This window comes from Macrotis lagotis, chromosome 1 (genome assembly GCF_037893015.1).
Source record: "Macrotis lagotis isolate mMagLag1 chromosome 1, bilby.v1.9.chrom.fasta, whole genome shotgun sequence".
Taxonomy (NCBI): Eukaryota; Metazoa; Chordata; class Mammalia; order Peramelemorphia; family Peramelidae; genus Macrotis; species Macrotis lagotis.
The window spans coordinates 929,772,003-929,784,675 of record NC_133658.1 but is presented as its reverse complement, the minus strand read 5'-3'; the positions used below and the strand labels follow the sequence as shown (position 1 = coordinate 929,784,675).

The 12,673-nt window shown below is 62.9% G+C and overlaps 1 protein-coding gene across 4 annotated transcripts in view; it reads left to right on the top strand.

Moving 5' to 3' along the window:
- The first annotated feature begins 2,910 nt into the window (after positions 1 to 2,910).
- Positions 2,911 to 12,673, top strand: part of MYH14 (myosin heavy chain 14) — a 35,220-nt gene continuing 25,457 nt past the window's right edge. Inside the window, exons 1-11 of one of the 4 annotated variants that reach the window (XM_074220143.1) lie at positions 2,911 to 3,197; positions 3,518 to 3,570; positions 6,709 to 7,092; positions 9,289 to 9,445; positions 10,324 to 10,351; positions 10,444 to 10,546; positions 11,299 to 11,322; positions 11,430 to 11,522; positions 11,752 to 11,815; positions 11,993 to 12,091; positions 12,417 to 12,557. In XM_074220143.1, coding sequence (XP_074076244.1) covers positions 6,712 to 7,092; positions 9,289 to 9,445; positions 10,324 to 10,351; positions 10,444 to 10,546; positions 11,299 to 11,322; positions 11,430 to 11,522; positions 11,752 to 11,815; positions 11,993 to 12,091; positions 12,417 to 12,557 — 1,090 coding nt within the window. In that variant the 5' untranslated portion in view covers positions 2,911 to 3,197; positions 3,518 to 3,570; positions 6,709 to 6,711. Of the gene's footprint in view, positions 3,198 to 3,509; positions 3,571 to 6,708; positions 7,093 to 9,288; positions 9,446 to 10,323; positions 10,352 to 10,443; positions 10,547 to 11,298; positions 11,323 to 11,429; positions 11,523 to 11,751; positions 11,816 to 11,992; positions 12,092 to 12,416; positions 12,558 to 12,673 lie in introns of those variants that run through there. The other 3 variants (XM_074220145.1, XM_074220146.1, XM_074220144.1) reach the window with 3 other exon arrangements.

The window sequence follows — 12,673 nt, the reverse complement described above, 5'->3', positions numbered from 1 at the left end:
CACTCACCCTGGGGCAGGGCCTGTTGGGGGCACCTTCCACTTACTCTTCCGTTCAGACCTCCTGGCTGCTCCTCAGACATACTCCATCTCTCAGGTCCAAGCCTTACTCTGACTGTCCCCTGGGCCTGGAAAGATCTCTCCTTGAATTCCTTCAAGTCTCAGCTACAGTCTGACCTCCTACAGAATGCCTTCGCCAGCTCAGAGCCTTCTTAATCCCAGGACCTTCTCTCAGTTCATTATTTCCTACACTGCCCTTCCATTAGATTGTAAACTCCTTGAGGACAGGAACCCTCTTTTGCCTCTTTCTGCTCCTATGCTTGGTAGAGGTGGTGTTTGATGTTTGTTGTAGGTTCTTAGCCAGTGTATATTGAATGAGAGGATTTCCCCAACCATCTGGAGTGTGCTTTTCCACCAAACACATATGGGTGCTTCTACCGAAGAGCATTTCATTTCTTGCCCTCTGGGGCTGCCAGGACCAGGGAACATGAGCATTCTGCTTTGGTTGGACTGGAGGGGTGTGTGTTTGGTCTCTGCTGCTGGTATGAAAGGGGAGCTAATTGCTTCTTGATGGTGCTCCCTTGGGCTCCTAACCACAAGCCGGCTCCACTGGACACGAACTTATCCAGCTCCTCTGCTTCCAGCAGCTTCTGAAGGCTGCGGTTCCTCACAGAAGGAGGACTAGGTTCTACTGACTCACTAGCAGTCTAGTAATAGCTTACTTTTGTATCCTAATTGAACCTTAACAGAGTGCTGTATTATATGGGGCTTCCTTTGAGTCCCACAGAAAACTTGTGAAGTGGAGGATATTTTGATTCCCATTTAACAGAAGAGGAAACTGAGGCTGAGAGAGGTTAAATGACTTGCCAAGAGGGCACAATCAACAAATATCTATAGTAGGAAGACTCAGGTCTTCCACACACTTTTCCATCTAGCCTCCTCAACAGGTCTTCTAGATAGGCAGGACCCTCTCCTATCTGGGAATCATGACCCCGCTCCTTCCCTTCCTGTCTGGTCTTATCCTTTCTTCCGCCCAGTGAACCCTGGCCTGCATCTTTCACTCCTGGGGCACTCTTCCCTCCTCCACTCCCCGCTCACACCCCCTCCTCCAGGAAGCCTTCCCGGGTCCTCCTTACCCCCAGGGCTTCCCTAGTTTAGTTGTTTCCTATTCATCCAGATAGAGCTTGTTTGAATAGGTTTGTTTGTTGTCTCTCGCATTAGCAAAGCCTGCTGTAAAGTAGGTGTTTCAGCAGTGTTTACTGACTAGTTCCTTTCCCTCAATCAATAAACATTTCCCTTTCCCTAGCTGTACCTTCCATTGACCCTCTTGGGCTGTGGTCTCCACTTGACTTCTCGGCTTAGCGGCTTCTCAGTCTGCTCTCCCTCTGCTCCCAGTGTGGACCCTGCCCATCCCCACCGACTCTGTTCTGAGCTTGCTTCCCTCCTCTGCATAGACTGAGCTCCCAGGCTTCCAGAGCTCTGCTTGGTCCTGGTCTGCTCCCTCCCTCTAGCTCTGCCTTGTCCAGCCTTTTCCCTGCCTTCCCCCGAGACTCTGTCCTGTGCTCCTCCCCTCTCCCTTTGCTTTCCTTCCCCTCCCCTTCTCCTTCCCCCCCCTCTTCCCCTCCCTTTCCCCCTTCTCCCCCTTCTTCCCCTTTCCCCCTTCTCCCCTTCTTCCCCTTCCCCTTTCCCTTTCCCTTTCCCTTTCCCTCCCCCCTTCCCTTTCCCTTTCCCTTTGTCTTCCTGCCAAGTGGGAAGGGTGACTTGCAGGGTCAGACTGCAGACAGACGGTAGATTGACTGCCCAAGGAGCAGTCTCCTCATCTGGGAGGGGGATCCCAGGAGGAATTTGGTTTGGTCCCCAGGTCCGGGGAGTCACAGATGGCGTTTGAGCTGGACAGTCCCTTGGGGCAGGCAGAGAGCAGGAGAATGGGCAAGGAGAGGGGTGCACTTGGAGATGGAAGAAAGTCTGAGATCAGGAATCCTGCCAGTCTTACTACCCAGGGACACCCTGAAGTTCTCGTAGCCTCAATCATTGCCCTGATGGCTTCCTGGGTCCCTCAAATAAGTAGGTGGGAGCCATATATGGGGGAGTGGGGAAGAAGGGGAGGGGAAGAGGCTGGACGAGCGACATTGGAGAGAGCCAATCAACAGGTACCTCAGGGCAAATGTGCCAGAGACTGGTGGGGCCCACGGCAGAGCTGGCTCGGAAAGGTCTCCCTAGTTCCTCGAGGGCCAAGGCATCAGTACTTTGGGGAAGTCGAGAATCTCGGCCTGACCTAGGGATTCCGAGAGTGGGGGGCGCCCCCTGCCTCAGGGGCCTCCAGCATCTTCAGTGGCTCGGCCAAACTGCGCCCAGCCTTCCACGCGCATCCCTCCGTCTGGTGGATCCAAGGGTCCGACTCCCCCAGCCTCCAGCTTCACAAGAACTCAGCATCACCCGAGGCGCCGGGGGTCCCCCGAGGCGCCGGGGGTCCCCCGAGGCGCCGGGGGTCCCCCGAGGCGCCGGGGGCCCCCGAGGCGCCGGGGGCCCTGGCCCTCCGGCCCCCAGCCCCGCAGGGAGCCCGGCGCCCCGGCCCGGGACAGCCACAATGCCCCCCATTCATGGCTCGCACAAAGCGGTCCATTGAGCCCGAGCCGGAGGGGGAGGGGAGCCGCCTCCGAGCGCGCCCATTGGCCGCTGCTCCTGCTCGTTCGCGGCCCTGCACCGCCCCCGGCTCCGCCCCCCGCCCCCCCGACTTTCCCACGGCCCGAGCCCTTCTAGAACTTCCCATTGGCCGCGCGCCGGCTCGCCCCCCGCCCCCCGCCTGCCATTGGCCGAGCCTCCGGGCCCGGGGCCACTGATTGGAGGAGCCCGGCTCCCCGCGCCCCCGCCCCCCGCGCCCAGGCCCAGGCCCGAGCCCGAGCCGGACCGGAGGGGACAGCAGGGGACAGGCGGGGACAGGCGGCCGAGGCGCGCCCCCCGACCCGCAGCCGGCGCCCCGCGGCAGGGGCCGGCCCCCGGGACCTCGGCCCCGCCCCCACCTGCCTCACCTGGCGCATCCCCTTATAAGGCCGCGGGCCCCGGCCCGGCCCCGCCCCCGGCAGGTGTGGCCACGCCCTCGTGACGTCACGTCTGCCCAGCCCGGCCGAGGCCGCCGCCGCGCACCTGGGCCATCCCTCGGCTCCCCTCCTCCTGGGCTCCAGGTAGCCTGCCCCCCGCAGGTAAGGAAGCCCCCCCCCCGCAGGGAGGTCCTGCTAGGGGCGCGCCAGGTGATGCCCTGCTTTCCTGCCCCCCAAGTGAGCCCCACCCCCCTCCGAGACCCCCCGGATCCCCCCACCTCCCTGAGAACCCAGGTGATAGCTCAGGTGGGCAGATCATCTCCTGCTTCCCCAACCCCCTGTGAGCCCCCCTTCGAGGCACCCCCAGGTGATAGCTCAGGTATGCCAGGTTATCTTTTGCTGCCCCCCCCCCCCCCCGTCCCCCAGGTGATTCACTATCCTGGGAACCCACGGGTATACCAGCTGATCCCTTACCCCCCCAGGTGATCACCCAGGTGTGCCAAGGGATCCCGGAGCCCCAGGTGATTTCCCCCAGGTAGGTCAGGTAATCTCTTGCTCCCCTGGGAGCCCCCAGGTAATTTGCTCCCCACTCAGAGCTCTCCCCAAGCAGTTCTCTCAGGTGTGTCCAGTCATCTGATCCCCAGGGAGCCCCTCCAGCTAATCCTGTCCCCACCCCTTCATGATTCCTCCCCTTTAAATGATCCCTTGTTCCCCGGGAGCCTCCCAGGCGACCCCCCATTCCCCCAGGAAGTCCCCCTTCCAGGTGATCCCTCAGGTGCTCTGTTAATTCCTGCCCCTCCTCCACAGCTCTGGGTGATTTGCTTGCTCCCCCCCCTCCAAATAATCCCTTGCTTCCCTCCCCCCGGGAACCCCTCAGGAGAGCTAGGGTAGAGCCAGTTCCCTAGGGAACCCCAAGTGCACCAGATAGCCACCCCTGCTCCAAATAATATTCTGAACCCCCATGTAATCTCCTGCTGGTAGCCCTCCCCCCAGCATTGCCAGGCAATCCCTCAGGCATTCCAGGTCCCTGCCCCCTCCAGGTAAACTCTAGGTGTGCCAGGCAATCCCCTGGTTACGCCAGGTGAGCCTCCAGTGTGGCAAGGAATAGAGATTAACCCCCAGGTGCCCCAGGTAGCCCTCTACCCATCCCCCACTGCCCCAAGCAGTGTCCCCCACTAATCAGCCACTCCTCCAGGTAGACACAGACCCCTTCGTTGTCACCCTTCCTTGTGCCAACCACACGCACACACACACACACACACAGAACCCAGGAACTTCCTCCCTTCCCCCAAGCCTCTAGTGAACCCCCCCAAATACCAGATGACTCCCCCCTTCCTTCTCACTTCTGCCAGGGACCCCCTTCTTTCCTTCGGTACTGGGTGACTCCCTGTCCCCACTACTTTTTGCCAGACCTTCAACCAAATAGGGTTAAGTACCCTGTGAGACCCCCTACCCCTCCTACACACACACTCTGAGGCAGGTGGGCTGGGGCAGTAGGGACCTGGTGCTGGGTGTTCCTCCGGTCCTCCAAGGCCTCTGGGCCTTGATCTGGATGGAAGAGGCCAGGGGACGCAGGGCGGGGGCGGAGCTCCTGAGGCCCGGACCCTCTCTGCCCCTAGCCCGGGAGCCACAGCCAAGCACCCGTCGCGCAAGCTCTTCTGGGGCCAGGGCTGGAGCTCCGTCCAGGTCCCTTCCGACTTAGGTGGAGCCTGGGGGGGGGGGTGCCTCCCTTCCATTTGGGTCTCTAGGCCCCCTCCCTTCTGTCCTGGGTGCGAGGAGAGGGGGGCCCCTGAGTCCCTGAAAAGAGTCCCAGTGCCTAGGTCTTTGAGCAGAAATGGTTTTGTGTGTGTGTGTGTGTGTGTGTATGCACGAGTCTGTGTCCATGTGTGAGTGTGCCTCTGTGTGACTGTCTATGGTTGTGTCTGTTGTGAGTGTGTGTGTGTCTGTCTCTGTGTGTCTGTGTTCCAGTGTGTCTGGGTGAGTATGTGCTGTGTGTGTCCGTGTGTGTGTGTGTCCTGGGTCCATGTGTGTGTCTGTCTTTGTGTCCGTGTGTCCTGTGTGTGTGGTGAGTAGGGGGGTCCCGAGGGGGGTGTCGGGCGGGCGGGCGGGCCCCGAGGAAGGCAGCCGCCATGCCGTGGGCTGGCAGGAGGCCCGGGCCTCCCAGACCTGACTCAGGCCCTGCCTGCTGCCGGGGACGAGCTGGGAGGACCCAGCTGGCACAGGGGCGAGGCTGGGGCCGGGCAGGCTTAAGTCTGGGCACCTGCTGATGCGGGCAGGACTAGGAGTGCCAGGGCAAGGCGGGCACGCCCCCAGCCTGCCTCTCCTCCCCCCCCAGACCCCACTGTTGGGGTCGGGGGGGGGCACTGCATCCTGGCTCCAGCTCAAGTCCTATGATCTTAGGGGATCCCTGGGAAAATATGGACAGAGGCTTGGGGGGTCTAAGTTGGGGGAAGGGGGCTGGGCTCTTGAGTCTCTGAGGTGGGGGCTCAGGATGCCCGGGTCCCTGGTCGGGAAGGAAGTGGCATGGCAGAACTGGGGGGCGCCGGTGGCTCCTGGGCAGAGAAGCTCTGAGGACGCCTGTCCCCGCCCTGCCTCCCAGAGGGCCCCCGCCCTTTACCCAAGCAGCAAGTAATAAGGTCTGACAGGGGCGAGGCCCGGCCCTGGGCACCTGGGAGCAGGTGGGGCTGGCCTCCGGTGTCTAGGAGCGGGGGCACCAGGGGAGGCGGGGGGCCAAGGGAGGAGTGCCCAGCCTGAGGAAATTCGAAAGTCTTCCTGGTCAAAGGCCCTGAGGCGAGGTGTGCCTGGCTCCCTGGGTCTAGGGGTTCAGTCTTCTGGGATGGAGGCGAGGAGAAGCAGGCTGAGCGGGGCCCCGAGGGGGGGCCCAGAGGTGAGCCCTGGGGGGGACCCAGGAGCCCTGACACAAAGAAGGGGTCTGGAAGGCAAGGATGGGGGCCACTGGCAAGGAGGCACCCTGACAGAGACTGTGGGCGAGGATGGGCCTGGAAGTGAAGAAAGGGCTGAAGCAGCCATGGGGAGAGGAGGCTGGGCAGAGTTGGGGGGTGGGAGCCGGGCCAGTGTGGATGATGATATAAGCCAATATTAATAACCACGATGACCTCAGCCCCCCCCCCCCAGGGCCCCACCTCTGGGAGGAGGGCCTGCCCTGCACGCTCCTCTTTTCGCAGAGAAGGCAATTGAGGCCCCGAGGCAGGGCAGGGGTCCCTGTGTGAAGGCCCGGGACTGGGGCTTTGGAGTTCCTCTTAAAGGGGCTGGCAGGGGCCCCCAAGCTCCCCAGAGGGCTGCCGGGCATGTGGGCAGTGCCCCCGCTGGCAGTGCAGAGATGGGGAGTGCAGTGAGGGGTCAGAGCCTCTAGAGAGGCTTGTCCCTGGGTCTTTCCATGGTGCTGTCCACGCTGCTGCGGGGGGTGGTGGCCTTACTCCGACCCATCCTCTCTCTGGGCCCGGGCTCCCCTTTGGGAAGGTGGGGAGTTCCCTTGTCTCTGAGGGTGTTTTTGGCCCCGATTGGGCCCACCCCTTCTTTGTGCCTCAGTTTCCCTATGGCACTGTGGGGGCCTCCCAAGCTGACCCCTCTCTGGGCCCCGGTGGCTCCACCCCATGGGGGGCCCTCCTAAGCTGGGGGTGACCCAAGCTGACCCCCGACCTCTCCCCCACAGGCCATGGCCGCGGCCAGCACAGCGAGGAAGGCCCCCGGCCCGGTGCCCGAGGCGGCCCAGCCTTTCCTGTTCACCCCCCGCTCGGGTCCCGGGCTGGGGGGCGCCGTGGGCCCGCCCCAGGTGGAGTGGGCCGCGCGGCGCCTGGTGTGGGTGCCCTCGGAGCTGCACGGCTTCGAAGCCGCGGCCCTGCGAGATGAGGGCCCCGAGGAGGTGGAGGTGGAGCTGGCCGAGAGCGGCCGCAGGCTGCGGCTGCCCCGGGACCAGGTCCAGCGCATGAACCCCCCCAAGTTCAGCAAGGCGGAGGACATGGCCGACCTCACCTGCCTCAACGAGGCCTCCGTGCTGCACAACCTCCGGGAAAGATACTACTCCGGCCTCATCTACGTAAGCGCTGCTCCCCTCCCCGGCCTGGGGGGACCCCGGCCACCTCCTCCTGATCTCCCCCCAGGGCTCTGGGGACCAGGTCCCAGCCTCCTGGCCCCTCCCTGGCAGCGCAGAGACCTGGACCCTCAGCTCCTCTCTCTCCTTTTCGGGGGGCCCCAGACATGCAGCCTCTGAAACCAGTGGTCTCCGGGGGTCGGTCCCGGGAACACCCACTTCAGGCCTGCCTTGCTCTGCGTCCTGGGGCTGTGGCGACTCCCAGAATGGGACCCGCTCTGGGTCTCCCCCGGTCAGCTGAGGGGCTTAAGCAGAATGACCCTCGAGATCTCTGGAGGGACCAGCCTTCCGTCCTCTGGCCTGGGGTTTGCCCCCATCAGGCCGACTCAGGCTCTGTCCTCCGAGCCTCAACTCCCCCCATCTGTAAGAAGGCTTCTCCAGGAAGACGGGGGCCGGTTCCCCCTTGGCCCGTCCCTTCCCATGCCTCGATTTCCTCACTCCATCAGCTGCCAGGAACCAGCTCTGCCCTCCCTCTGCTCCCCCACCCTGCCTCTGGCCCCCCCTCTGTTCTGCCATCCCTCTGACCTGCTCTGCCCTGGCTCTAGCCCCCCTCTGGTACACCTTCCCTCTACCCTCCCTCTGCTCTGCCCTGCCTCTGCCCCCCTCTGTTATATCCTCTCTCTGCCCTCCCCTGCCCCCCTCTGCCCCTCCTCTGCTCTGCCCAGCCTCTGGCCCTTGGTGCCTCTGTAAAAGCCCCCCCCCCCCCAGGGTCTGCTTGGGTGCCCTCTACCTGCCTTTTCCAAAGGGGAAAGGGAGAGGAGATCCAGACAGAGCCACGGCTCCACGGGGCTCCATCTAAACCCTTCCCTTTGGAGATGGGGAAACTGAGGCCAGAGGAAAGTGACTCTGAGGCGCAGCTCTCGGCCTCTACGGGTTCTTCACGTGAGACCTGTGGCCCTTCTGTTGTTCTCCTCATTTATCAGAGGATGCGATTAAAGATTGGGGATCCCGTGGGAGCCGTGAACTAACGCCCTGGAGGTGACAGGTCCCCACGCCCTCTGGGCCTTCTCCTTCCCCCTGTAAACCCAGAGGTTGGGCTGAATGAGCCCAAAGGTCCTTCTGGCCTCTCCCAACCCCCCACCCCCACCCTGGGCATCCCAGGTGTGGTCACCCCGGCTGCCCTTTGGTCTCGGATGGCTCAGATTCCGGTTGCTTCCTTGGGTGTTGCCCTGGGAGTCGCTCTCCTGGAGAGATCCTAGCCAACTGACCCACCCTCAGTGGGTCTCAGTTTCTCCCTCTGTCAGACTGGGGGGACTGTGGAGGAGGCAGAAGACAGAGCCACCCCACTGTCCGCCTTCTCGTCCCTGGCGGCTCAGGCAACCACTCAGTCGGGGCATGGGCAGGCCCCAGGCCTCTGGATCCCCCGACCCGGCCTAGGGAGGCCCGGGGCTTGGGGGGCGCCCCTCATGGCGGCGCCACTAAGCATGAGCTACCTGGCCTGGGAATGTGGGTGGGCGGGCCCGCCTTCCAGAAGCCTTGAGAGGTGGGGGGGCAAGAAGAGAGGATGGTGAGATTTGTCTCCCTGCCAGGGCAGGGCGGGGCGCTCACCTACCCGACCGGTTACTCTGCCTCTGGCGGGAGCCTCGGCCTCCTTCGGCTCTCCCCATCCCAGCCACGCCGGGCCCCCCTCAGCACCCCAACCCCTGCCCTTCCCCTCCTTTACCACGGAGCCAAGCAATCTCTCTCTTCTCTTCCTCCTCCTGCCCCCTTCCTCCTCCTCCTCCTTCTGCCCCTTCTTCCTCCTCCTGCTCCCTTCTTCTTCCTCCCCATCCCCCTTCCTCCTCTTCCCTCCCCCTCCCCCACTGGTCCCCCATGTCCTCTCCTCCAAGTCGCTGTTACCCAGATGCTCCTGGACTTGCAGAATCAGATACCTCCCCCTTATACCTTCAGTGTGCCCCCTCCTCTTCTCAATCATCCTGGGAGGGGGTGACAGAACCTCTATTCTATAGATAAGGAAACTGAGGCTCACAGGTGGGAGGGGTGTTGATCACTCTCCTGGGAATCCTAGGGAAACTGAGGCCTAGGCAGATAAATGCCCCATCCAGGCTGGAATCAGATGTCCAGACCTCCAGTGCTGGGGGAGAGTTTGGGCTGAAACCTGGGGGAGCAGAACCCCCTCTGAACACCCCCCGGTCCCCACAGACATACTCGGGCCTCTTCTGCGTGGTCATCAATCCTTACAAGCAGCTGCCCATCTATACGGAAGCCATTGTGGAGATGTATCGTGGCAAGAAACGCCATGAGGTCCCACCTCATGTGTATGCGGTCACCGAGGGGGCCTACCGCAGCATGCTGCAAGGTCAGACCTGGGGGTCCCCCAGAGCCAGGGCCTCAGCTGCTCCCACCCTGAGCCAAGAGGCCTTGTCTGCCCGGGCCCATCATGGCTGTGAGGGACAGGTGGCCACGTGGAGACAGGGAGGGAGGTCTCCAGGCTCACAGAGTCATCCAGAGGGGGACCACTGTCCACCGGCTAGAGCACCCCGGTTCTGTCTGGCCCTGAGGGCAGCCCAGGACCGGGGAAGGAGGGGGCACCCAGGGACTCCCCTAGGATTCCGGCTGGCCCCACCATCCCACAGAGGCAGAGGCAGCCTCGGGGGCTGGCTGGTGGCCTTTCCCCAGCCGAGCTTCTCGGGGGTCAAGCCTCACTCCGGGCCCCCTGCACCCCAAAGTGAGAAAAAAAATCACATCGGCAAAGTCCGCAGCTTGATCAGGAGCCCCAGGAAACCAGGCTAGCCGGAAGTTGCAGGGAGAGGCCTTGTGCTCCAGGGGAGGACATGGGGGGTGACCTTGCCCCCTGGGAGGCTCAGAGGAGCCCAGAGCTTCCGAGACTTGTTTTTTTTTTTTTGAATCTCTTTCTATCAGTGAGGATTTGTGTCCCCCAAGAAAAAGAAAATCTGGGCCCTTGTGCTCCCTGGCCTGGGTGAGACTGAGTCTTGGGCCTCCTGAGGCCCACGGCTTTGAGGGAGCCCGGCGGGCCGGACTGGCAGTGCCTCAACTTCCCTCTAGCCTCCAGGGGCCTCCCCAGTCCCTGGGGCTGCCCTCCCTCCACCCGTGGAGATGAGACAGGAGGGCTCACAGAGGGGGAGACTGAGGCAGGACAGCTAGATCCCTCTGCCAGGCTGAGGTTGGCAAGGGGGGCAGCAGCATCTTGGTGACATCTGTCTCTGTCCCTTACAGACCGGGAGGATCAGTCCATCCTCTGCACGTGAGTGACCCCCACCCCGGACTTAAGGGAGGTGGGATGCCTCGGGAGTGGGGATGGGGTCCGCTGACCTCCCCCTGCTGCCTCTCCCATAGGGGTGAGTCTGGAGCCGGCAAGACTGAAAACACCAAGAAAGTCATTCAATACTTGGCGCACGTGGCCTCATCTCCCAAGGGCCGGCGGGAGCAGGGCGCCCCGGTGAGTGGCCCTGCAGCTGCCCCCTTCTGACCTGGGCTCAGGCCTCCTGGGCCTTTTCTCTCATGCTGTGGCCTCCCTCTCACCTTGAGGCCTTGCCCCCAGCTTCCTGGGCTCTCCCCTAAAAGAATCCCCTCCTGAGACCTCCCTCCCATCCTCTGCCTGCCATCCAGATGGGGAAACTGAGGCTTAGGGAGGGAAGCTCGACCAGAAGTGGTCCAAGAACCTCGGAAGGCTGGGGCAGCACCTTTAAGTCATTGTTGGTGCTCTCTGGCTGTCTTCTCTGAAGGGGGCTGCAGCCTCAGCCCCCCACTGCTTTGGGGAAGCTGCTGAGGGAGGGAGAGCTCTGGCCTGAGGTGGGGGGGGTGCTTCCTTCTGGACCCCAGGAGGGGAAGGAACTGTCCTGTGTCTCCTCTGAAAATGGGAGGTGGGTGAGCTTTGTGGCACCCACTTTACAGAGCTGTGAGAATAGGGCTGGGGGGCCAGTGCCCCCAGGGAGCGAGAGGCCAGGGGCCACGGATCCAGAATCGAGAGGGTCTGGATGGGGGCAGGGGAGGAGGAGCCCCAAGACCCAGGAACCTTGGAAGAGGCTGGCCAAGAAGCCCAGGGCCAGGTCAGCTGAGGGTGGCCAGCTGCTCCTGGGGTCTGACTTGGGGGGTGGGCTGTGTGTGTCTGTTATGTGTTCCATGTGCTGTGTCCTGCTCCATGTCCTCCATTTGCTGGCTCTGTGTCCTGCCTTCCCGTGACCCCCCCAGACCCCTACTGGCACGGTGGCCTATGTAAGTAGTGACCAGTAGTGACCCCACCTTCCTCAGGGGCCTGCCTGGCAGCCTTGCACCCCCAACTCGCTCCTGCCAGCCCCCTGACCCCTCTCCCACCCCCCCAGGGTGAGCTAGAGAGGCAGCTGCTCCAAGCCAACCCCATCCTGGAGGCCTTTGGGAACGCCAAGACAGTCAAGAACGACAACTCCTCACGCTTTGTGAGCCCAGGGCCCCTGGCTGGGTGGGAGGGTCCCTCGGGTAGCCTGAGTCACCAGCTGTGTCTGGGAGTCATGGTGGGGTAGGGTGGATGCCCCCCAGGAGAGGAGGCAGCGGGCCCAGGGCTTCAACTAGGCCTCCTGAAGCCACGAGGAGACCCTTGCTGGAAGTGGGGGGGGGGAGTGGGAGAGCCGGCTGGGTCTGGAGAGCCCCCTCTTGTGTCCCTCCCAGGGTAAATTCATCAGAATCAACTTCGATGTGGCCGGCTACATTGTGGGGGCCAACATTGAGACCTGTATCCTTGGGCCTGGGGGTTTGGTGGCAGGGGGAGGGTGGCCCATGGAGGGGGCCGAAGGGCAGTGGGAGAGGGCTTAGAGACTGGGGGTGACTGCGTGGAGCAAGGGGGCAGCGACTCCAGGGATCGTTCAGGTTGAGGCATGGTGGCCTGGCTCCTTGACCGCCCTCACCCCAGACTTGCTGGAGAAGTCCCGGGCCATCCGGCAGGCGAAGGACGAGTGCAGCTTCCACATCTTCTACCAACTCCTTGGGGGAGCAGGGGAGCAACTGAAAGGTCAGTGGGTGCCTTCCTAGGAAAGCGGGTCCTGGAGGCCATTGTGGGAGCCTCCAAGCTCTGGCAGTCCCTTGGCCCCCAGGCCCCTTCTATGACCATCAGTGAATCCAAGCTCCGAGGGTTGGGAGGGGTGCCCCAAGGCTCTTGAGGATGCCCCCCTTCCCAGCTCTGGGGGGCCCATCCAAGCCCTTCCTTGGCTCCCCAGGCCTCTTCTCTGACCATCTGTGATTCCAAAGCTCCCAGACCCCTGAGTGTTGGGAAGGGAGCTCCCCGAGGCCCTTGGGGTACGCCCCGCCAGCTCCACACTCTCTCCCCTCTCCTCCAGAGGACCTCCTTCTCCAGCCCTGCTCTGAGTACCGCTTCCTCACCAATGGGCCGGCCTCATCCCCAGGCCAGGAGCGTGAGCTCTTTCACGAGACCCTAGAATCCCTGCGAGTGCTGGGCTTCACCCATGAGGAGATTGTCTGTGAGTAGGCCTGGGGCCCGAGCCGGGGCAGCGGGGGAGCCCAGCGGGAGGGCCCTGGAGCTCCAAATTGCCCACAGTGCCCTGCACCATTGACTTGGAGAAAAGCATGAGATGGT